Below are 24,701 nucleotides of genomic sequence, written 5' to 3'. Positions count from 1 at the left end.
CCACAGCCAGGTGGGTGTACCTTTCTGTATACCACACCATAGCGTGGGTGGGTGTACCTTTCTATAACACCACACCATAGCGTGCGGAGACTGGTTCCATAGCCTTTCTCCACACCATAGCCAAGTGGCAAAAGTTAAACTTTTACAGACTTCAAAGGTTCATTTATATATTCATATCAGCAATAAATCATCCTCACATTGGTATTGTACTTATAATAGCCTGAATAACTCCTCTGCTAAGGAACTTGACAAAAGGTTCTTTCCCTTGCATATAACACAAACCTTCTTCCATTAGACAAGGCTGTTCTAAACATGCTCCAGTAATGGTGGCCTTCATGTAGCATTTGGAAATGCACGGAAGCATACAGGTATGTCTAAGATTTGGCAAATGAATGCCTATGGCTCAAAGAAACTGTGGCATTCAAGATCAGAGCTTTCCCACAACATTAAGCGTATTTTCTTGTGCATATCCTATCAAGAATCAAGTCCAAACATGTAAGTACACTTTCATGTTAGCAATACTGATCAGGCTGATACAGTTTGAAGATGTGATTCACTTGGAGAGAGAGGAGCCCACTGAACTGAACTCTGAAATGGCAACCATTCCATCATGACCTTTTGTTCTTCTGTGTCCAAGATGGTCCTTGGCTTTCTTCATCAAAAGATCTGCTGGAGCGACACACTGAATCACTCAGGACAGTGTGAAGGGTGTTCGTGAAGGGTATGGATGGTACACAAGAGCACGACAGTGCATACAAAAGCAGCAGGAACACCACCATTGTCTCCTGGATGATGAAGTGGGAGAGGGAGGAGCCAATGTCCAACCAGCTGCCCTTGTCCTTCACCAGATGGAGGAAGTGGAGGCCACAGGCATCACTCAAGGCCAGCACGATGAGGAACAACTGCTTGGTTTGAGTCTGGAAAAGATTTCCTTCATGTCATACAACGTAGATTTTCAGGTACACAGACAGAATGCATTAGCTGAAGGGCACCGCAAGGGCTAAAATTCCACTAGTCACAGCAATGGCTTAAATCAGCAGTATCATATAAAAGAAACCTCATCACATTCTTGGTTTATCTCAAGAAAAGCATAAGGCCCTCAAAAAGACGTCAAGGATAAGTTATTACATGCCCACTTTATAGGCGGACTTCCATCAGTGCTTCTATCAGCCGTGCATCCATTTTTGATGGGAGTGTTTGAATTAGTTTATGGTAAAATTATTATTCAGGCATGCTTACCTTGAGAAGAACATTAACAGCTCTGAATGCACAGGACACTAGAAGGAATGGGATGCATGTCTTGGCCAGGATAAGCGCTCCCATCACATGTGGAGAGAACACGGAGAGGAACCGGCGAACCCAGGCGGGATCAAATGAGTTAATGCTTGCCATATTGCCAGTGCCAAAAAAAGATGTTATGATCAGGAACACCTGAATTTGAAGGAAGTTAAGGAAGATGCCCATTGCAAATGAGAAAAAAGCCTCTTACCCATGTATGAGGCTCTTTTTAATTGGTACCAATGCAACAGTGAAATACTCCAGCATGTCATCGACAGGAAAAAGTTGGTGTGAAAAAGTCAGATTTCATTGCATATGGTGCACACTTTGTGTCTATTTCTTAATGGTCACCATTAATTATTTTCCTTCAAATGTGAAGGATTACACCGAGTTCAATTTTCAGGGACTGTAATTTTCTGAATCTTTTTCATCTCTACTTGTACATATAAATGGTAGTGAGATAAGCCATTGTCCTCTTGCATGTTATCTTGGACTCATTAAATATGTTTTCTCGGAAGGTGCATTTTTTGGTGCAAGTTTTAAACAGGCTAGAATCATGGTGATTTGTTGGTTCAGATTCCCTGTAGTTGTTCCATTGATCCCTTATGATTTATAATTACATTCAGTTCAATGATATTTGGGTGTGATTGGTTTATGGGTCATTTTTATGGTCCATGCTTTAGAAATATATGCTCCAAAGTTACCTTCGGCAACACTGTATGCATCCACTTTATCATTTTGGTTATCCAATAACTCAATGGCTTGAATTCCCTGAAATTCCATACGCCAACAAAATAGTTTTCAATATGGTTATATTTTGGTTTCTACTTGAGTTTTCCGTTCATCAAAACAGTCTCATTATCACTAATCTCTTGATTTATATTGGTATGCACATTCATAACAAGGTAAATGATTACTAAAAAATGTATAATTTATTTCCTCTTGTTGATTAATTTTTTTGCAAAATGTAGTTTGAGGATAAAATGAGTACTGCACCACACAACTGACAGTTTTCAAAGATTTTGGTCAAAATTCTACATGCCTTTGTTGTTTGATGGTAAGTTAAAGTTTGCCCCAATAGTCATTCAACTCTTGTGGTGCTCAGAAGAGAGGGCCAATGTCTGAGTTTCTGGCTAGTTGACCAATTCTATGAGCTAATAAGCATTTCTTTGGGCACCATACTTACTCTAGTCACATACTGCTCAATGAGTATGCAAGGCCATCTGGATAATACTTTGCCACCACAAGAATTCCACCAATGTTGAGGTAAGACCTGTCATGCACCCAATAAAATGATCTTACGTGTAACACCCATTGGAAATACTTCAATGACTTTGATATCTTGGGCAGCCAGTTTTCTGTTCCCAAAACTATACAGGCACTTGGAAATACTCCACGTCTACTTGTTTGGTTTTGATACCGCAGCTATGAATTACTTTTACACTAATATGTAATGATGGTTTTCAACTTGACATTTTGCTTACAATGTCTCGATTTCTTTTTTTATGTGATGTTCCAGTGTCTTTGTTTTTTCATTTAATACTTTCCCCGTTTCCTGGCCTGCATATTTATCCACACTCCTGAGTTACCTATAATGATCAAATACCTACATAAAATCTAAATTTCAGTACATAAGTCTAATGCTATGGGCTTCTTTTTTATGATTTTTCAGCTCGATTGACCAAATTACATGGATTTTTATAACTTTCTCCTCATGGCAAAGATCACAGCTCATCAACGGTACCATTACAGTTAAAATCAAAAGATACACCTTAAGCTAACATGTTCCTCTGACAGCAGTCTGGGTAGTATTAAGTGTTGATTTAAATTGGAAATTGGATATTTTTATGACAAAACCCCATTATAGAGGGATTAATTCCATCAGAGTCACTTGAACATATAAATTTGCATACTTAACCACAAATAGAGGATAAAAAAACTTGAATGATTTACATGAGTTCTAAACAAGATAAAAAAGAACCATCTTTTCAGCTTTTAGCTATTTAGAATAAATACACTTCAAGAACTCAAGACCCATGTAAGAGGGAAGGCCCTTCTGAATGTATAATATTTACATTTGTTACACTCAAGCAAGATAAGAAGCCATCATTTATGATTACCATCACCAGTAAGTGATAGAAATATTGGCAATCGGCATTTGAGTTGAAAAAAAGGATACAAAGGTGTATGATATCCTCAGATTGTCCCAGGAAACTTGTTTGCTTGTTGCTTGGTGGGTATTCATGTTTACTTCAACAAGAACCCATGCATGCAGATTGATGACTAGAGCCAACAGGAAAAATCCCTCGTGGTTGACAGAGAGCAGGATGTACGGCACGGCCAATGCAAGGGCAATGCACAGAAGCTGTTGGGAGATGCCTCGGAGGGGAGTCCTGGGCAGGGAGAGGGTGTGCCGCATGGCCAAGGGCAGCCCAATGGAGAGACCTGTGGGGGGGAAGGGCACATGATTGAGAAAGAGGGAAGAGCTCTTGGATTTGGACAAAATTACATTGGCCACATGAAGAAGGCCTGAGCATTCTTGACAAAGATGAAGTGAAAACACACTCAAAGATTTTGCTAAGAGCAGTGATAAATTCATCAGGGAATACACATGCACACACCTCCAACTATGGGAAGTTTTCCTTGAGCCTTACATTGAAAATGTTTATGATCATCAAATTCTCATAGCTCGGAATGATAATTTGTGCACTTGTTATACCTGAACATGGCTACATATACAGAGTACGGCGCTTAAATCCGGAATATCACGCGTTTCCTCGAATGACATTTCCTCGCCGGGTTAGCGAAACCTTCCGCAGATTTCTCCGAAGCATTATACTACCTCACATTATCATAAACAGTTCCTCTGGGGTACCAGAAGAATCGAACTATTTCGAAATATAACACCCAGTGTGAACACTTTCAATAATAGCGGCTCTTCGATTGTACTACGCACTTGTGCATAAGATGTCAGCCATTCTTAGGCTATGACTGTTTACTAGATGCCTATAGCTTTCAAGAACTCCAATCACAACATCCAGTGGAACTATGATATGGCGGTAAATTCAAATTGAAATTTGTCCCAATTTAATCGTTGCAACCCGTAGACAAAACCAAACTTGCGGCACTCAGATGAGGGAGAGAGTGGGAAAAGTAGGGGAAAGTGGGTATTGAAGGATAGAGGGGGATTAGGGGAGATAAGGACAAGGGTTCAGCAGGGATATGAATGACAGAAACCCTTGCTGGGTCGTATGGCCATTCACTTCTATATTACTAATATTACTTCTCACTTCTGGGATTCTTCCCTCCGCCACCTTGTCTTGATGGTGCCCTCAAAGTGTGTACGAGGCCAAGCAACCCTTTTGAGTTGGCCAAAATGGGACCTATTTTCCAAGATAGGAACTGCACACACAAATCACCCGTCCACCCACTATATCCGGCTTGGAATCTCCTTTCACAAGTCGTATTTATCTTTGATTTGATTAGTAGTTGGGTGCTTGGAAATTAGAACTTAACATCCTTCCAACAAAGACTCATAACACAAGATGGCTGTGAAACCTACAATGGAATATGCATATTTAGTACGAATGCATGAATGCATTTGCTCAGTAACACACAGCCATTGCCAGGTGGACAGTCCCACTCTGGAAAATTATAGTTTTTTCCTTGTCTTTCACAGATATTATTTATTGTCATTTAATTAATTGGGCAGTAAAAATAGTACAAAAATGCGGGAAGCATAGAAGTGATATCTCATAATTGTAACAAGGCATTTTAGAAATGAAAATGAAACTAATTATGATATGGAAATGAAGGAAAAGTTGTCATCTTAAGTGTTAATTTGATCTTCTTTTCATTCAGAAGTGAACATAATGATAAAGGAAGCTCAATGGATAATCTGCCCTGTGAAAGAATTAACCTTGTGCAGTGGTCCAAATGAAAGACAGTGCTCCATTTGCATTACTATAAATGGCATTTATGTCTGTCACTATGGGAGAGGAAGGATTGATCAGAAGTGATATCTATTGCATATAGGTTTCAAATTTACTTTGGCAGTCAGAAAAGTGATTGCAAAGTCTGCTCTGTGAATCTATTGTTTCTTTGTATGTTCATGCAATTGCATTGGTGCAGTAGCCAAATTTGCAATGACAAAATTTTGCGGCTGGGAATTATTGCCATGAGAATGCTGGGAGTTGGAATGGAGAGAAAAGGTGTCCAAACTGAATGGCGTGGCACGATTGCAGCAGCACCCACCTGAGAGTGTCCATGACATGACCTGGCACATGAGAGGGAGTCCTTGATTTTGATTGAAGCTCTCATCAGCTTTCCCGAGGTTCCACGTAGCCAAGGGCAGGAGGAGGGCAACCTGCACCCACAGGGGCCATTGGGTCGCCAATGCAGATGACAAATATCCTGGATTGAGGCGACCACCAGGCGCCATTGTGAGAGCACCACCATGAAACAATGATGCTAGCATTCCGACGGTCACAAAGAGCAGACTGGCCATGGTGCTTGATTGAAAAGGGACACAAGAAAGATCAGGATTCATGCATGTCACCGCCTTCAGAACACAATCACCCATCACAAAAACCTTTAAGTTGATAACTGTGATTATGGCTTTGACTAGACTGCATATCAGGAAAATATAGCAGTAGAAAAATTTCATTAATTTTAATTGAAATAAATGCGACCATTTTGTAAAAATGTTAAACTGTACGCTTCACTACCTGAAGTTTACAGAACTTGTCGGTAAAATCATCACAATAAACAGAGGCAGAAACAAATCTAAATGACTATATGTGTATCATCCACAAAATGGCTTAAAACAGTGAAAAGAGAGATATTTCAGGGCATGCCTCTGCTCCAGATGATGTTATTTAGTTTGACCATAAATGAATGTCCTATTAAATCAATATTAATTAAATTCAGGATGTTTTCATTCCCAAGACAAGACGGAGGGATACCAAAACTCACACAAGAGCTGTGTCCACCTCCTTCCCAACTATGGGCATGAGTGGGAAGACTCCCAAGACAAAGCATGAGGCAGCCCAGTAGAAGGACTTGGAGGTGTCCGCCTTAGGGCGCACCCTGGTGAAAGGCAGGAGGGCCAGGCCCACCATTCCCAGGGAGAGGAGCCAGCGGTGGAAGAACGAAAGCACCTGCAAAGAGGTGGCAATCGGAAAGTCAGAACTTCCAGGTGCATACAAATGTAGAGTTTAAACACTGTAAAGACAAAAATCATGTGGAGTTTGATTCCATTTACATTGGGCTGATCAGCTGCCATAACAATCCATCCCAAACAGGTACATCTTAGGAATGTGCCTTTTTCCCCCAATGCCAAGATTTTCCCCAGATTGGCCAAGAGGGTGTGAATCTCACATTTATTTATTTTATTTAAACTTCTCCAAAAAAATCAAAGAGCAAAACACATGCATTCAAGTCCCTCTCTCATCTGTTTGTCCTTCACAGAAATCTTAAGGTTAATGGGGTCTCGCAACACTTCCTTCCCCCCTTCCCGGCCCTCTGAAGCACAGTGTGAGATCAAAGGGGGTATTGCTTTGTTTTTTGGCTCACTGTTCAAGGCTAGTAAGACATTAGGCACTAATTAATTCTCTCCAACACCTTTCACAAATACTTCTCTTTAGTGTTTTCTTGAATATGTTTCAAATTCTTTAAACTTGCACTGGGAATTACAGGAATTGACTTGTTTTAGCAATTAATTGTAACTATGCCTTTATTACCATTACAAACACCTCAACGCATCTGTGTCATGGTTTTTGTTTTCACCTCTTTCTCCAGCACCATATCAAGTGGCCCAAAGAATAATGCCCCGTTAATGACCAGCCCTCCCCCGTGCCACCACCCTTCTTCAGCATCCCCTCGCCTATCCCTCCTCCCCTCCACCTCCCAACTGAACAATAGTCTGCCCCAACATGTTTGTCACCTCTTGCATCTGCACACATCCACACAAAATGGAAATAATGGCCCTTCGCACACCCTCAAACCCTGAGAACATGCAAAATGCAACTGCTGAGAAAGAAGCACTCCTCCCTCTTGTTACAATGAGAGTGAGCTAATGAGAATTGTATGGGAGCAGGGATATCCAAAAGACTAAGGTGATGCACATGCAGTGGTATCCTGAATGACACTGCATTGTCCTACGACATGATTTTCTCACCAGAATCTCAATTCCAATCCAATATGCAGCAACAAGGAGAGCAGAGGAGAGCATGCTCCATTTGTCTAACCTCCTTTCACCACTGGTCCAGGCCCTTCTGTTTGTGCTCCAATTACTCACGAGTCTGGCAACCCCCCACCACAAAGCAAAAGGCAGGAGGCAATAGACATAATACTGTACAGGTGAAGCCAAGACTGTAAAAAGAGATACTTTGAGAGAACAATGACATAAATCATTACAGGTGTTTGACTGTTTGTGAATCTCATTTCTCAAATGTGTTGAGACTGACCATGATCAATAAAACATTTTGAAGATGGCTACAAATTCTAATCAATGTGAGGAGTTTTATACTAACCATACACTAAAGAAGGGTACATGTTTTACTAGGTGAATCTTGTATAATATGTGAGAAGATTCACTATGTATTTTAGGAGAAAAAGTTGAAATAATGCTTAAAGGTGACAGGGCACGCATGCATTGCTCACCAAACAAATAGAAACCCATGCAAGTCGAAAGGAGTGCCATGGGGATATCCAGAGACAACTTCACCTCCCAGCCACATATGGCTCCCCAGATATGGTCCAGATGTCCACCCATGATTAGCATCAAGAGGAGGAGAATCCAAGCGATGAAGGAGAGGGATGTGGTGGTCAGGAGAAGGCCTTTGTGGTAGCGGTGGTGGTATTCAAGTCCCGAGGAGGCGAGTGTAAAGAGCTGATCACTTTCAGCAACCTGCTTGGAGAGTGTTTGAATGATTCAATATAAAACATCCATCACAAACCACTCAGCCCTAAATGAATGACAAATACTCCTCTCTGTGATGCTGTGGGAATGGCAACAAGAATTTTTATCATAATTTGAGTAAAATTAAATCCATCTCCATTCTCATTTAAATCCCCTTATTTCATAGACTGGTTTCAACATAACATTGTCATATTCAGGTAGATGGCATTGAAGCTGTTGATGACCATTTAATGCTCAAACCTTATTGCAAAATAAAAAGTTTTTAGAAGAAATGACTGCAAATCAATACCTGTGATTTCCTCCTTACAGCAAAGTTAATCAATCCCATAAAGAATAATTAGCCTTACCCAGGCAAAGATAAAAATGGTGATCCATTAATCTCTGGGACCTCAGAAATTCACTTCTGGCTCGTCATTCCAAGTTTCCAATAAAAACCACTGAGTCCTATGTCCAATAAAAGTTCCAACAACAAGTTTCCAATAAAAACCTAACTCCTATGTCCAAGGTAGGAATAAAACCTCCCACTTTTGGAAGTCAAATCAGGCAATGGTCAAATCAATTGCATCAGAATATTATTGCCGTGGGAAATGAGGGCTCTTTCAAAATCTGACAAACTTTCATTCTATTTCAACAATGAGAAGGCACAGCAGGCATGCTGACAAGAGGAGACCTTCCGGCCAAAGCATTTATTAATTCACATCTATTTTTATGCCTGGTCTAGATGATTTAGCTGTGGTGTGTTACATGCTTCAAATCTTATGCCAACTGATTTCATCACACAGCATTTTAGAACTTTGCATGAAACATGGAAAAGCATGCACAGGATTGTAAAATGTTGGAGTAAGTCCAATTATTTGACCAAGCTAGGAAATTTATTTTATGATTACATTCACTATAAATGGTTTCCAGGAGTTATCATAAACAAAAGAAGTGATCAATAGTAAATAGACTAGGAGTTGAAAAACAGTTTCCTCTATCTAATGAGAGCCATCTTCTTTATGACTGACATCTTGATAATCAAGTGAAGGAATTTAAAATTATGAGGATAAAGCTTGCATGCCTCATGGCTCTTTAATTTAGGTAGTGATCTTTATCCCTTGCAGGCACAGGGAAGGGCAAGAATTTGGGGTCCCCCTTCCCCATTTGTCAAAAATAAAAGTGCTGAAAAATAGCTTGCATGGATCAATGTCACTCTGAGGCAGGAGTGAGCAATGGCCCATTCCCAGACATCTCTCTCTCTCTTTCGAAATAAACAAAAGACTCTTTTAAGTGTCAGTGCTCAAAATTCATCAAATAATTTTACCACTTAGACATCTGAAAGATACAGTGCAATCTTAGTTCCAACTAGAAGAAACCCTAATGATGCCAACCAGTACCAAAGAGCCAACACAAATACAATTGATGCCATCAGCTACTGGCCATATCAAAAAAAGATGGTTAACATGGAAATGATCAAATGGACAACACTTGAGTCACTTGCCGCTTGAACATAGTTTCCTGCTTCAATGTGGTTTGAGATGGATGCCAGCCGGTAGATCTCATCCTGGGGAGGGAGCTGGGGGTATGGCCAGTAAAAGGACGGCAGCCAGTTGATGAGGGTGCATAGCCAACCTTTTTGTTGCCCCCCTTCACTGTCACATCCCCATGGCTGCTCCATAAGTGCCCTCCGGTGGGTGTGCTGTGATAGCATCTGGCGAGCATTGGTGAAGGCTGCTTGGGCCATCTCCTTAGCACCAAGGTCCAAATAAGAACGGCGCAGGTATCCCTTATTTGAGAGAAGGGGTTAGGGATGGTATGAGGATTCAATTCAGTTGGAAAAACTGATAGCATTACAATCTCGGTAATAGAAGTCTGACCAACCACAACAGCAGGAATCTCTGTCCTCTAGGATGAAAATCATGACTATTTCAAAAACAATTTAATAACAACCTTTGCAAGAAAAACTTGTGCAATCACAATAATTAAATAATAATTATAATTTTTATTTGCCTTAATAATATTATTACAGTGCAATCTGCACATATTATGAGGTATGTCAAAAAAGGATGAGTAAAGCACCAGAAAAATATTCACCAATTGTAAAGCACGAAGAAAGGATCAAAGATTTTGCATTTCCATGGGAAAGAATTTATTGTTGTCAACTAGTTTCACTATACTGTAGCATCATCTTAATTATGGACAGTCCAAATGGATTACCACAAAGCCTCAACCATCTCTCAAATTCACCAATTTAGTGATACAACTTTTCCATTAAGACAGCTTTAAATACTTTTTACAAATTTTGATACATTTGAAGATTGCCAGGCAGTTAATTGAATAATTTCATTCACATTGATTTACTGATATGGTAGTATGGTTCCTTCCTGAAGATTGGACATGATGGTGAATTTAAATGGAGAATGGAATCAAATGGCTCCCAATGCATTCCTGTTTAGTTCCAAATAAATGCATACATTTCACTAAAAATTTTGCAGTGTTTGGCACAAATGGAATTGTCCAAAACATTAAGTCTCAATTTGGAAAATCATTATGAACCATGAATGAGTTGATAATTAATAGTTATAACTTTTTAAAGCCACTGCATATCTTCATTAAATAAAGTACTGAAACACGAAGAATAATCAGGGCCGCAATTAAAATGCTTATCAAACCAAAGAGGTATCTCATCAAATGTCATCCATTACCATTTGTACTTTGTATTCGTATTTTTTAATACCCTTCAAGTCATTGCTAAGGTGTGTGGTAGGGGGGTGAATACACACCAGACTAATTTTGACCTGAATATTTTTACCCCTACCGCAGTCGGACAATCTTATTCTGGTCCTTTATCATTCATAAGAAAAATGACATCTTACATCTATCTATTCAATATTTACCTATCAAATTTTATTGACATGATCTTGCCTACCGTAGTATTATGGGGGAAACAATGCATTTTCAACATCATTGCTGCTACTAACCAGCGAAAGATAAATTTTTCTCTTTGATCTTTTCATCGCATTTCCCCAGCAGACTTCTAATAATTTCTAATTTTTTATTGACTTGTCCACCTATTCTCTGTATATGTTTTACCCAGGAGAGGTCGTGAGTGAGTGTAATGCCTAAGTATTTAATACAGTCAATAGATTCCATTTTGGTGTTCCTGATGCAGTAAGCGTTTGGCGTGGGAATCACTCTTTTTCCAAAAACTCATCATTATGCACTTTTTCACTTTAAATTCTAACTGCCAAGTGTTGCAATCTACTTCAACATGATTTCTCTTTGAGCCAAAGTTCATGAGGAGTAACATTTGAGACTTTACCCAACAAATCATATAGATCCATGTATTCCAGATTGGATACCAAGGACTATTTTTTAAAACCAATAACTAGTAGTACCAAAAGGCACCAACTGGATACCTTATGAATGAAAGAGGGAGGGAGGCAGATGTTTTCCTATCAAGTAGATAGGTGAATGTGGAGATAGGGCAAAAGTAGGTCACCTACGACTGAATTGACAGGGATGGGTACTCCGATGAGAGTGGCCATCAGGGGGGCAATGTCTGCTTGCCAAGTGTCGTGACGACACAACCCTGACAGATTCCATCCTTGATCATCAACCTCAGGCCAACCCTGACTCTCCTTGCTGCATGCTGTGCTGTCCGAAGGCATCACCTGGGGAACCCCAGCACCCCATGCCACGACCGGAGTCTGTGTCTCAGAGGCATCCCCTGCTCCATGGGAACCTGTAGCAGTTTGAAACCAAATGGGAGTTCTTGACAAGTTGCAGCAGTGCTCGGGCAAAATGAAAAAAATGAATCGTTTGCCCTATACATTTTGATAAATTTGGTCATAGTGTATATTTTAAGTGTCATACATTGGTCATACATTTCAGGCCCATTTATTCGGAGTGACGATGATGACAGCAAATTATAACTGAAATAAGACCTACCATTCCTTATTTTCTATTCCAACATTATGCACTGCTCTTGTGATTGAACCCTCTGAAATTTGGTATTTCCATTTGATGTTGGATGCTTTTATAAAGTATCTAGTACATGGGATTTAGCATTCAACCAGTAATTCCTTAAAAACCATCAGTAATAATATATACTTATTTTTAGAATTGGAGAACAGACAAAATAAAATCATTGAATAAAATATGCATTAGGAAATTATGAATCATTATTCATATTCATTCATACTATACTTGTAGTTTTTATTATTATTATTATTACTTTTTATTTGCCCAGAGATCACAATACAAAAATACCACGTGGTTGGTGTAAGTACATGATATAAGGCACGTCAAAGAGGAGCAAAGACACAGGCTCAGTTAAGATACATAAAAGAAATGATGCTCATAGTTACATAAATGTTTGGTACAAACCCATGAACATTGTCTGTAACATGCACAGGCAATATCAAATTCAGAAAAATCATTGATCATTAACATGAATCAGACCATGACCATTGCGAGAAACTAAAAGTATGAACTTACTGGTTGGGAATATTGTTGAGATATTCGTCAACTGAGTAGAACATATTGCGCTGTAGATATCTTTTTAATTTATGCCTGAATGCAGCCATTCCCTTTGTATCCTTGATACTTTTGGGTAGTTTGTTATAAGATCTGATGCCCATTTCATTGGGTCCTAATTTCAATGCTTAAGTTCTTATATTCCCATAATGGAAGTCATTCCTGCCTCTGGTGTAATGATGATGATAGGCAGAGTTAAGAGAATAGTTGCCAATGTTATTTTTTATATATAGAATTAAAACATAATGTAGATGCATGGGAGTGGTAGCAAATTTAATTCATGGAAAATAGGCCTTGATAGAGCATTGTGAGGTTTACCGGTGATGATTCTAATAGCTTTCTTTTGCATTTTAAAGATGGTTTGAGAAATAGCAGCTGATCCCCATAATATTATACTCTAGGTCATATTTGAATAAATTTCCCCATAGTACAAATTGAGTAGTACAGTTTTACTTGTACTTTCATACAGGTGTCTTAATAAGTAGCAAGTTGACCTGAGCTTGTGTTGAAGGGCTTTTACATGAGTATCCCAAGAAATATTTGAACATAGAGAAATACCTAGAAATTTGTATTCTGTCACATGCTCAATTGATTGGTCATTGATTTTTACCAGCAGATCATCTGACAAGTTCTTATTGTGTGTAAAGTATACTATTTTACTTTCATTTACATTTAAGTCTAGAAGGTTGTCTGTACACCACTTGTTTATTGCAAGTGTGACAGACTTAGATTTTCCCATGAGGCTGGGATATGTTTGTGTTGATATTATTACATTAGTGTCGTCAGCGTAAAACACTGGTATTATTCCATCATTATTTGGAAAGCAGTTAGGTAGGTCATTGATGATATCAGAAAGAGGAGTGGCCCAAGGGTTGAGCCTTGTGGAACACCTTTGTTAACTTGGTATGCTTCGGATGAATATTTTGACCCATCAACTGATAACACTATTAGATTTGAATAAAATTTTTCAACCAAAATTTCTCTTCATTTTAATTTTGTAAAGCATTGGTATCACAAGGCATGCCTACAGAGTGCGGCTACAATGGAAATTTGGTGATGATTTGTTTAATAGGTGCAAGGTTTACATTTGGAATGAAACCTACACACAACTCGGGAACTTCCTTTTCAGCAGCAAGTAGATGCTTTGAAAATGCACTCCTTAGTATCATTTTTAATCTTACATTGAGATTTAACAAATAAATGAATGGTACATACCCCAGTCAGTCATTCCATGGTCAGCTGTTAAAATGTAAGCAGTCTTCCCATCGTGACCATAAAAATCTTCCACAAGGCCCACCACTTTTTGCAAACCATTGTTAATCAATTCTATGTTTCTCTGGTATTCCCTGTCAAAAAGAGAAAATCCATGTCCATGAAATTGAAAAAGAGTAACCATTAAAGGTGATTTTGCATCAATTGATTCTACTTTATGGTTGCTCCATAGAGTTTTGATAAGGCTTTCCAAACTGTGCAGTAATGCATCATGTCTAGCTTACTATGCTTTTCTGATACTACAGTCTGTTCATGTTAACATGGCTAATGATTTCATGTGAGTGGGAAAAAAGTTCATGAGTGGGGTTGAGTTTTGAGGATAGTGTGTGCTTTGGATGTCATGAGTGGTGACTGATTTTGGTTCTGGTGAGTCAAAGTTTAGATTGCTCCCCCATCACAGGGAGTGTATTTCATGCACACCCAAAAGCAGATGTGGTAAACATGATGTATTCATAGATGGAGGAGAGGAACTGGCCTCCTGCTACTCTCCCCTTCCCTTTTTTATCCATCATGTTTTGAATTTGGTTCCCATATGGCTCTCCTCTGAGTGAATATTACCTCTCCTATTATCCTCGATAGACTAGACCCACAGCAACGCAGTAGACTACGAGTCATAGCAAGGTCATACAGAATGGACTCTGCACTACTCATGTTCAGGAACTGTCCTGCAACCAACTTTCCTGTCTCCTTTGGATGTCACCCAACAATTATCTCTCATTCCCCACCATGCCAACTGTAATATATACATACATAATGAAAATTATGGTACAGTAACTCCCACTTTAGAAACCATCAGCTATCTGCCGGGAATTTCGCACCTTCAATTCTTAAGTAATTCACACTTCAATGCAAATCAATTTTTGCCATGGGGGCTTCTAAGGTTGGCTGCATGTGCACCATTTTTGGCTCAATGTTTCTCTTAAATCATAGCCATTATATTCAGGAGCAGAGTCATTCAGAGAGTTTCATTCCTGAAGATGCTCATCCTTGAAAGCTATGGGAACACCCTGTATAGCCTTGTTTTATCTCAAACTGACTCTCTTTCTTTTTCAAAAGTTTCACTTGCTCACATCTTGCGGTGTATCACTTCAAAGAAGTCTTCAACGCCACAATTGTGAAGGGTCCTTGAGTTTTGAATAGTTCCACTCCCACCTTATCTGCAGTAGCACTGCTGCTGAGCATTACATGGAGATGTATTCACTTCAGAGAACTATCTCATTAGCATTCCTTCCCACTACCTCATGAAAGAGGGTAATAGTCACCCTCATTAAATGGTTATACCATAGTATTAAAACCTTTTCTCATGGTACCCCTTCAATTCAGTCTTCCCTGCCTTGGACTCCAAGGTAATGTTCCCATTTTTGCACATAGTGAAAGTGTAATGCCTTCTCAAAGAGCCAACAAGTCTTCAAACTTGTACCACAAGCCTCTAGCCTCTGAAGTCAATGATATCTGTCCCCAGGAGTTTGTTACAATACAATGATTGTTCAGTGTAAAATGGGATAATTTAGTTTGTGGCCCATTTGTAATCACAAATTGTAATGTTCCTATGAAGAAATAAAGTTACATGAAAAGGGAAATACCTGCTACTGAATGGACAAGTGCTCACCAAGAGTGGGGTTTGAATGTGTGTCCTGCCGTATCCATGGCTAGCAAGTGAAGGAAGAAAACAATACCACTGCGGTGGATGCGCTTGGAGTGGTAAGTCTCCCTTAGTGCCTTGTGCCTCATGAAGTCCTCAAATTTCGTGAAAACCCAGTCATCCAACCAAGAGGTGCTCTTGTGTCCTCCTGAGAAGTCCTGGTCTTCGGCAGCATACATCTCGGTCCACATGCGATCACCGCTGGCTGGGAGGAGAGCACAATGTGAGAGCAGCACATGGCGATGGAACAGGGGTCAACAGGCTTAATCTTTGCACACTCTCAAAGGCGCTTTATCACAAAGAGGTCACTTCTGCCTGCATAAGATAGATTGTCTACTCTAGTGGTACAGATTTGGAAGCAAAGGGATTTCAATGGTATTTGGGAAACCGGAAGAATGACAAAAATATGCATCAGAAAATATGAAACTACAAATTTCTTCAATGGTCAGACATAAATGACATGCACATGAATTACCCTTTTCTATTCCTTTCTCCCTAATCCCTTACCCATTCCACCTGGTGCTTGCACCCCCTGCATGCCTTTTCCATGGATTGCAGGGTATTTATGTATGTAGATGAACAATGTACATGAATGTTGCAAGTCTTTGCAATCATTAGCAGGGAATTAAATGACACTCAAAGAAGAGCATACAATTGGCACAATATAAATGCAGATAGTCAATGTGTGTACAGGGTGCGGCAACATAACTTCCTTTTTTATAAAGTAAAACCCCTTTAAAAAAGGAAGTTATGTTGCCTCTCCATTGGGAATTAGACAAAAAAGGGATGAACACTTAGAATCTTTGAGTTTGATGTTTACATCTCAGAAAATGCAAACCAACAAAGAGCCTCTCTCTCCCTCTCGGTAGCACCAATAACAAAATCAAAAACACATGCAAATTAATGCAAACACATATACTGATGGTTAAAAATCAACATTTGCTCCAAAGCATAGACAGGGAACATTCCCTTGAGACTTGCCTAATTCTTTTTTAAGTCAAGACTTGGGTGAGGTATTGACGTAAAAGAGTGATCAAGTGATCCTCTTACCACATAAACCTGTTCTTGCAGGTGAGCAGATGCTTGATTGATTTAGACACCAGAAGAGATTAGGAGAGAGAAAGGAACTCTCCAATGGAGTCTCAGCCCTTAGATATCACAATAAATTGTTTATTACCCACTTTCCAAGTTTAAAAAAGCCACTTTCAAGCACCACAATCATTATATTTTTTTAATATCTAAATGCTTACACACTGGTTTCATTTCCTCCACCAAAATGCATACCTAAAGGTATAGCACACTGTGTAGATACTTGATATGCGTAGAAAATCAACCTAATTTCACTGCAATATCATCATTATTCCATTACAGAAATATACAGAGGGAAAAGAAAGCATTGGAAGTCCTTTTCACTATTATAAGTGCCTATTTCATTTCATTATTCCTTCAGCACTGCCCATCTCTCTACTCTGTAACTGATGCAAAAAAATAACTTCTCTATGACTTAATGTCTTCACTATTCTGGTTGGGCAGTTCTTCAGAAGCACCCACTTCAAAGGTTTTTTTCTTCTCTCAGTTTTCAAGAAATCAAGGAGGCCACAATCAGAGTACATTCTAAACCTCCTCCTCAAGAGTTAAGAATTAATTTAAGTCAGAGAAAATCAACCAACAATTGAACAAAATTCACATCCTCTCCAAATGGGTTCACAATTCCCATTGGTCCCTATCACATGATTCTGGAAACCAATTTGAGCATAATGGCCAAAATGTTTAAGTACACATTACTTTCATATGGATATCATTGTTGTATCCATATGGCTTCCTCCACAATTGCTCTGATTTTCTTAGGTTTATAAACTGTCATTTAGCACAATACGTACCAACAACCCTCAAGGATGTCCTGTGTAACTAGTACGTAAAACCAAAAAGTCACCAAATTTGTACACAGTTACTAGGAAACTACCACAAAACATACATGTGCGAACTTCTTTTAAAACTCATAAAGCTTCCTACTGTATAAGAGGGTGTACACACGGCATGGGCAGGTTTATTAAGCGGAAAGGAAACATTATCTGTGAAGAACATAAGTTAATAATGTTATAACATCCAAAGTGAGCAAATATGCAGAGTTTCAAACCTTTGGAGAACATTGGCAAAATGTCAGGACTCCCCCAGGCCCAAGTGAAAGTGCTGCGGTTGAAGACAGAATCAAATTCAACCGGGTTCTCCTGCCATCCCTGAATAAAAGAGAACAAATGAAGGAGAATGAATCTTAATCAACGGACAGCAACTTATATAAAGCACTGCAGATTTCTTTTATTGACTCAATGACCCAATGAACTTTCATAGTTTATTTCATGACTAATTAACCAGACAAGTTTTTCATACTCTTTGCACTCTTTTTGACTTGAATTCTTTGAAAACCATGCAGAATACAAATTTTTTGACTTGGAAATGGAAAATAATGTGGAATAAAGCCTGTTGAAGTTCTAAGAGGGAGCTTTAATTTGATAGCTGTCAACAAATAGGCTTCTGACAACTCAGAGGAGAGGCAGTAGCCTTCCTCCAGCAAAGGTCTTCACCACAGGAGTTGTCGGAGTAATGCTAATTTATTAGCAGGCCACAGTAGTATTAATGCAATATGAAAGACTTTGGGACAACTTGCCACATTATTAACCTGAGGAATGGCACTTGATAAACCATTTTATGCTTTTTAATTACCAAAATAATATATGGAACCCTCTTGAGTTCAATATACTGAAGATTAGTCAGTCCTCCAATTCAATCCCTATGTGGATACTGCCATTGAAGAGCCTACCTAAATCAAGCTGATGTGACTACTTAGGATTGGAGCATGAAATGGTATTTCACACTTGGAATTAGAAAGACAGAAAATATGTAAACTTCAATGAAAAGGATAGATGTGGACATTTTTTGGTGAAAAATGAGATGAGTAGCATAAAGATGCTGATGGACTGGAACTTTCAGTAAAATGAAAAATTGAACCTAGTGCACCTCAGCCTCTTTTGGAAGGTCCCAGGAGAGACCTAAAATGGTACAGCACAAAGAACATCATTAAGACTTCAAAAAGACAATGATTTCATATGGCCACTGTAATGAAAAGGTAAAGAGGAAGGAAAGAAATATGACACCAACAAGTTTTTCATCATGATAGAATTTTTATTAGCTAAGTGGCAAATTAATTTTTTAAATCAATTTAGTGTAGGATTTATGGACTCAGACATCATAATATGCCCACCTTAGCAAGAAGTCTATTGCACAGTAAGACAAACATATAAGGAAGATCACCTAACCTGGATATTTACTTTATTGAAAAGGTGACAAAGAAATACAACTGAAAGAATGATGTCAATAAAGCCTGCCATCTTAGTTTGCAGTATAAAACAAGATGATGCCAACTTGAACAAAGGAGAGCAAAAACTAGAAAGAAGGGTGTGAAGGAGCTGGATTGCCAAGACAAGAAATATGCTGGGAGCCCACTCAAAGAAGGTACCCTGCCAAAAGAATAGAAAGAGAAATGAAGAGGGATGTTCTTTCTCACCCATAATATTTAATACTCATTATTGAGTTGAACAGTCCAATAAAGAACTGACAAAGAACCCCTGGGAAGAAGAAAACGTTACATTAAAATACTTGGTGAGCCTGAATGGAACAAATAATAATTGAAGATTTATTGAGTTCAGACTAAGATGTCCACAATAAGTATTTATTACACTTCCTAAATTTACCACAGGATCTCATATTGGCATCTCCTAAGTATCTGCAGAGCAACACCAGTTGCATGAATTGCTTTCACACATATTTTGCTTCAGGATATGTAAAACTGGTATCAGAAGGAGATTAAGCTACCAGGATTAGCTTGAAATCTTCACTTGCAACTTGGGAGAGTCATTGATGCATAATGGATTAGTGTTTAAAATTGCCCTGGTGTTTACCATGGAAGAACTTTTGAAAGATGAAATGCACGAACTTGACCATTAAAATGAAATTCATCACAAGAAGTGGGCAATCAGTGACTGCTCCTTCATGGCAGATATTATCCAGATTACTGATTTATTCATTGAAAAATCAAAAGAAAACTTCTTTCCCCTTAGGAAACACCACTAATTACCCACAGGTAAATCACAAATTTTGTTGGAGAGCAACAGGACTTGGTGGAGTCGTGTTTAGTTTTGGAAGAACTGTACTTTCATTGCACAGGATGAAGCACAAGGTGCTCATTTGTCTAAGAATGAGTGTGAGTTGAGTCTATTTGTTTGCTATTTAAAGGGTATTGAAGAGATCAGAAGGTTACCAATTGATACTGACCCCTTTGACCTTCTCACAATCTCTTTTTTTTTGTTTTCAGAAGCCTCTGTTAGAATATATCAAAGAAAATCTCCCTACAGCAAAGAAATTAATGAACTTCAGTGATAGCATTACGAGTTGATACAAAACTAGAAACTTAATTAATCTGAGTCATCGGCAACTGGACTTCAGTCTTGACTTAGCATGGAACTATTTTTATTCGGCACTTAGAGTAAATGTATGCCACAGCACTGGTAACACCGCAAAAAGATAGACAGCCAGGGTGGAAAGCACTTAGCACCCTTGATTTAACCAAATCACCTTATTACACCGAGCAGTTTCAGTTTGGCACACGAATTATGTGATAGCTGAAATATACTTAGGTCCTGTAAGGGGAATCTGCAGAGAAAATGTTTTTACAGCAAAGACACCCAGATTGTAAACAAATACCTTAGCTGAGACAGAAACATAGTTTTGTTCCTTTGATCAAGTCAGAGGTAATGTGTTACAGAATATCTAATAGCACACTCTCTTAATTTTGTGTTTACTAGGTCAATTTTCACATCTATCCAGGGTAATATCACATACAAATATAGTCAAGTTTGAGCCAACTATACATGTAAACTTAGCAAATGTTGCTATTAACTTCTTTGCATTTACCTACACACACTATGGAATGGAACAAACAAAAGGCTGAAATATTTTGTCTGACAAGCAATTCCAGATGGTTGAAATTGGCCCTAACATTTGATGGAAAAATGACCCCCAGTGACTAGTCAAGACTAGATTGCAAGCCACCCCTTGGCTTGGCTCACTGGCTGCAGCCTACTTGCCAACCAGTAGTGGCAAATGGTAGGGATGCTGGGGGCAGGGAGGGATATGGAGGAGAGGGAAACAGTGCTACAGCCACAGTAACCTATGATGCACACCACATGAGCTCTGAGTTCAGAACACCACAATGTGAATGAGCATATTCTGAAAACAGGCAGGAAAGCCTCCCAGCCCCAACACATCAGCCTCAATATTATTTTTCCAGGGGTTTTCACCCAAAAATGATAAAAATCCATAATTTACAAGTCCGATAAAATTCTACTCAAGTTTCCCAGATAACTGAGAATCCCCAGGTTTTGAAACCTGCCTGCTGCATCACCTTCAACATCATTATCTTTTGAGGCTACTGATTTTCAAATAGTAGACTATGAAGCTTGAATATATTATCACAAATGGTGATTTCACGTTGCTGATGACTGAAACAAAGAAATTAATGATATGGAGATGTAATTTTTTTTAGATCTGCTAGCCCTAGGATTTCATTTTTTAATTCATTTCAGTGGCTTGGATTCTAGAGTCTAAAATATGAAGGCCATTTACAGCCTTGGAGCTGACATCACCGATTAGACAGGGTTACCGAATCAAACATTCTCTAGGATGAGATCTCCCATTTCCCTGCCTAATAATTTCAATTTTTGTTATGTCAAGGAGTTCCAATCCAAAATTCTCTTTTAAACAGGACTTTATTGTTTTAAATATGAGGGCATCTTCCCTACCCAAAGTCAAAGTCACAAAGTTCACCAACAAAGTTCACTTCCCTACCCAAAGTTCAAAAGTCAGTTGCCCTCCAGGGCAACTGACTTTTGAACAATACACACTAATTTCCTACGGACCAAAACAGTTGAGGTTTAGTCAACATTTTGACTGAGAGTTTCATAAATTCAAGACTACCCTCAAGATAAATACAGATTTTTTCATGAGGACCCATCTGAAATATTTGAGTCTAACAACATTCAAAATACCAAAAATGGCCATGTTTCAGCCCCTACCGACAAATTGATATCACCATGCCATAATTTTTTACTTGCAACCACCCAGTAGATAGGTATAAACATACAAAATAAAGTATTTGACTAAATCTCGTAATTTAAAAAAAAAATAATGCTTGAAAATTGATTTTAGCTGCCAAAATTTCAGAGTGAAGGAAGAGAACTCCAAGCATTTTGGAAGGTTTACTTCAAGAATTGATAAAATGAATCTATTTTAGAATCAGACCTTTTATTCATACGATTTCTTCTATATATTTAAGTATCGGTAAACATACATTGCCATTCATGTTGGAGAAATGGAGAACTTGGCGCATAAAATTTATTTAAAAATGGTTCCAAGGTGTTAAAAGATGATGGCACCATCCACCAAAAGTAACTGTTTTCTAAAATTAGCTGAGCAACCACTTCGAACGACCCTGAATGAACTGGATTCCCACAAACTGTGCATCTGCCATTGAGTGTGAGGGCAAGTTGCAGGGCCTAGTCACATTTGGCTTGTGTTCAAACAGTATCTCTATACAAATAAATTTGGGAAAGTTCATTTTTTAATTTTATAGTGTTTAGTTGAGATAGTTATCAACGCAGTGGCCATCAACTAGTATATAACTAACGGCTGCATCGTAGCAATGAGGTATTTGCTTACTTTTTTATTCTTCATTACAATTTTTCACAGGAATGACACTTGTTTCCCTTCCTTTAGATAGCCCTTGTTTTAGAGCTAAGTCTTATAAAGAATGTTGCTGGCATTTCCAGTTTTAATACCTATTCTAATATATATTCAAATTGAACCAATGAGCATGAAGAATTACAATGATATCGACATTTATTGCTTTTTAGTTTTTCTCTCTGTCTTCATTATAGTTTTTTATTTTAATTTGGAAAACATTGCAATAGTTGAATTTCTAATTTATTTTGGTAGAAATGTAATTACATGTGTGCGCTGTTTTTCATGAAAAGGCTAATTTTCACAACTTAAACATTACTTTAAAAAATTGAGAAAAACCATAATATTTTTTTCCACATTTTACGTCTGGAAGTGTGGTTGTCCCTAATCCCTATTTCAACTTTTAAAATAATCTTTTAGTAGGTCGTATTGTTTTTTGACCAGAATATATAGAATTTTGCCATATTATATTTAATATTCAACATGTTTTGAACTATACAATTCGATTTTGTTTTCTATAAAGATATGCAATTATAACACTTAACACGTATCTCAAAGAACATTTCATGGTTCTATTGAGTCCTTTCAAGAAATCAGAGATAGTGAGATTCTCAAGAAATAGGAAGGTTATGGTACAATTAAAGGTGGGATACATTAATTTGAGTACGCAGAACAGTTCATTTTTTGAATTTATTTGGATGAGGGAGGTCAGAGTTGTGTGGATATTTAAAGTATTATGTTTGGTTTTGAAACGATAATAGAGTTGAAGACGGGCACCTTCAGTAAAGGAGTTTTCAGTAATTTCACTTCCTGGTCTGTTTCTTTAATAAGACGCATTGAAGGAACGAAAAATTTGAGTTAAATACTGCAAATTATTCGGGAAGTAAACACGAGGAGTAATTTTTTTACATCGGTTTAAAGGATATAACTTAACTAAGGTGCGACTAATCAGTCGTGGATCCTGTACAGACCGGACTTTTCAAATCATTTCTTCATCAATTGTAGTCGAAGAGAAATGTGAAAAATACTGTACACGACAGCAATACCTATGCTTAATCAACTAACTTGGATTTAAAATTGTTTTGCCTGACGCTATCCCAGCTGCACTGATTCTTTCCGATAGGGTGTTACCACGGCCAACGATACCAAGAAAGGGAAACTTCGTTTCAACACTAAAGCAACAAGTTTCTTACTTTGGTAATTGCTGAAGGGTCTTCATACAATCCAGCAATGATAGCAACATGACCTGGACGTGATTCCGTGGGCACTCGAGTGTGGGAAACTCCCCATGTTCCAGTTTTCTCAATGATATTTCTGAAAATCCCGTCAATGTTGAAAAATTACAAGGCGAATATATCGAAGAATACAATATTTTACGTATTAATGAGGTCGTATTAGTGTGAACAATATGTTCACTGATAACGTTCAAGTTTTATCACTAAAACTTCATAAATTGCGTCGCCGCATATTAATAGCAATATACCTAAGAAACGGTGCTTTTGTTTCATTTGCGGTTAGATGGTAAAATGTGTCTGCTCTCATTCCATCAGCAACAAAGAGAACAAGCCGCTTAGCAGGTGGCAAAAATACATTATGTTCAAAAGGAATTCCATGCACGATTGGTGTGGTAAAATATATGTCGAAAACGGACGACAAAAATATCAAGTGAAGAGCAAAAGCAAACCATATGATTTTCATTTTAATAGGTAAAATCTCAAACAGTCTCCTGGTTTGAATATTATGCTAAAGCAGGAATCCCTCCGGACAGCAACGCGTCCCCAGAAATTAAACATCCCTGCACATTATTTGTTCTACATGCGAACGGCGAGCTTCTTCTTAATCCATGGGGATAAGATGGATACGTCCGTACGAAATCTGAACCACCTCGGAAACCATAAGAATCTATTTTGCGGAATGGCCACTGGCAGCGCTAGAATTGACTGAGCCACTACAGAAGTATGGTCTTGTTGTTTTTTAATGACTTACAAGCGCTTTCATACATTAAATTCCAATATCTTTGAAAATTAAGCGTTTTCTAGTCTTCTAATGTTCTATAATGTGTGTTTCTAAATGATAAAAACCACATTCCGTCACTAGAAGAAACAAAATGAAAGTGATAAATATTCCAAAAAGCAGAATAATTACTGCATGTAATTTTACCCACCCCAATCTCAATGTAGTAATATTTGCTGAAGACTGAATTCATATTGTACTCATTCCACAGAATCTGTAAAAGGGTCCATGTCCTTTGTGGAGTTAAATACAATTTACAATGAA

At 38.3% G+C, this 24,701-nt stretch overlaps 1 protein-coding gene across 1 annotated transcript; it reads right to left on the bottom strand.

Annotated features, from left to right (window-relative positions):
- Positions 1–150: 150 nt before the first annotated feature.
- Positions 151–24,158, bottom strand: PIG-N (Phosphatidylinositol glycan anchor biosynthesis class N). The gene is made up of 14 exons (XM_071587486.1): positions 23,908–24,158; positions 23,618–23,738; positions 17,770–17,869; positions 15,600–15,837; positions 13,934–14,064; positions 11,686–11,924; positions 9,681–9,965; positions 7,942–8,188; positions 7,457–7,650; positions 6,253–6,437; positions 5,533–5,789; positions 3,458–3,723; positions 1,240–1,431; positions 151–917 (listed from the first exon to the last, which is right to left on the bottom strand). Exons 1-14 carry the CDS (start codon positions 24,120–24,122, stop codon positions 609–611), a joined length of 2,979 nt encoding a protein of 992 aa, XP_071443587.1. The 5' UTR covers positions 24,123–24,158; the 3' UTR covers positions 151–608.
- Positions 24,159–24,701: the final 543 nt, after the last annotated feature.

The sequence above is a fragment of the Hetaerina americana genome, unplaced genomic scaffold, assembly GCF_022747635.1.
Source record: "Hetaerina americana unplaced genomic scaffold, ioHetAmer1.1.p SCAF_3, whole genome shotgun sequence".
NCBI lineage: Eukaryota > Metazoa > Arthropoda > Insecta > Odonata > Calopterygidae > Hetaerina > Hetaerina americana.
This window is presented reverse-complemented; position numbering and strand designations above follow the sequence as displayed.

Excerpts from the sequence above, each read along its gene's own strand:
- PIG-N (XM_071587486.1), bottom strand. The coding sequence starts at position 24,122 with ATGAAAATCATATGGTTTGCTTTTGCTCTTCACTTGATATTTTTGTCG. Across the intron at positions 11,925-13,933 it reads CCATGGAATGACTGACTGGG|GTTCCCATGGAGCAGGGGAT; the intron begins GTATGTACCATT and ends AAACTGCTACAG. Across the intron at positions 9,966-11,685 it reads CCATCCCTGTCAATTCAGTC|GGATACCTGCGCCGTTCTTA; the intron begins GTAGGTGACCTA and ends CTCTCAAATAAG.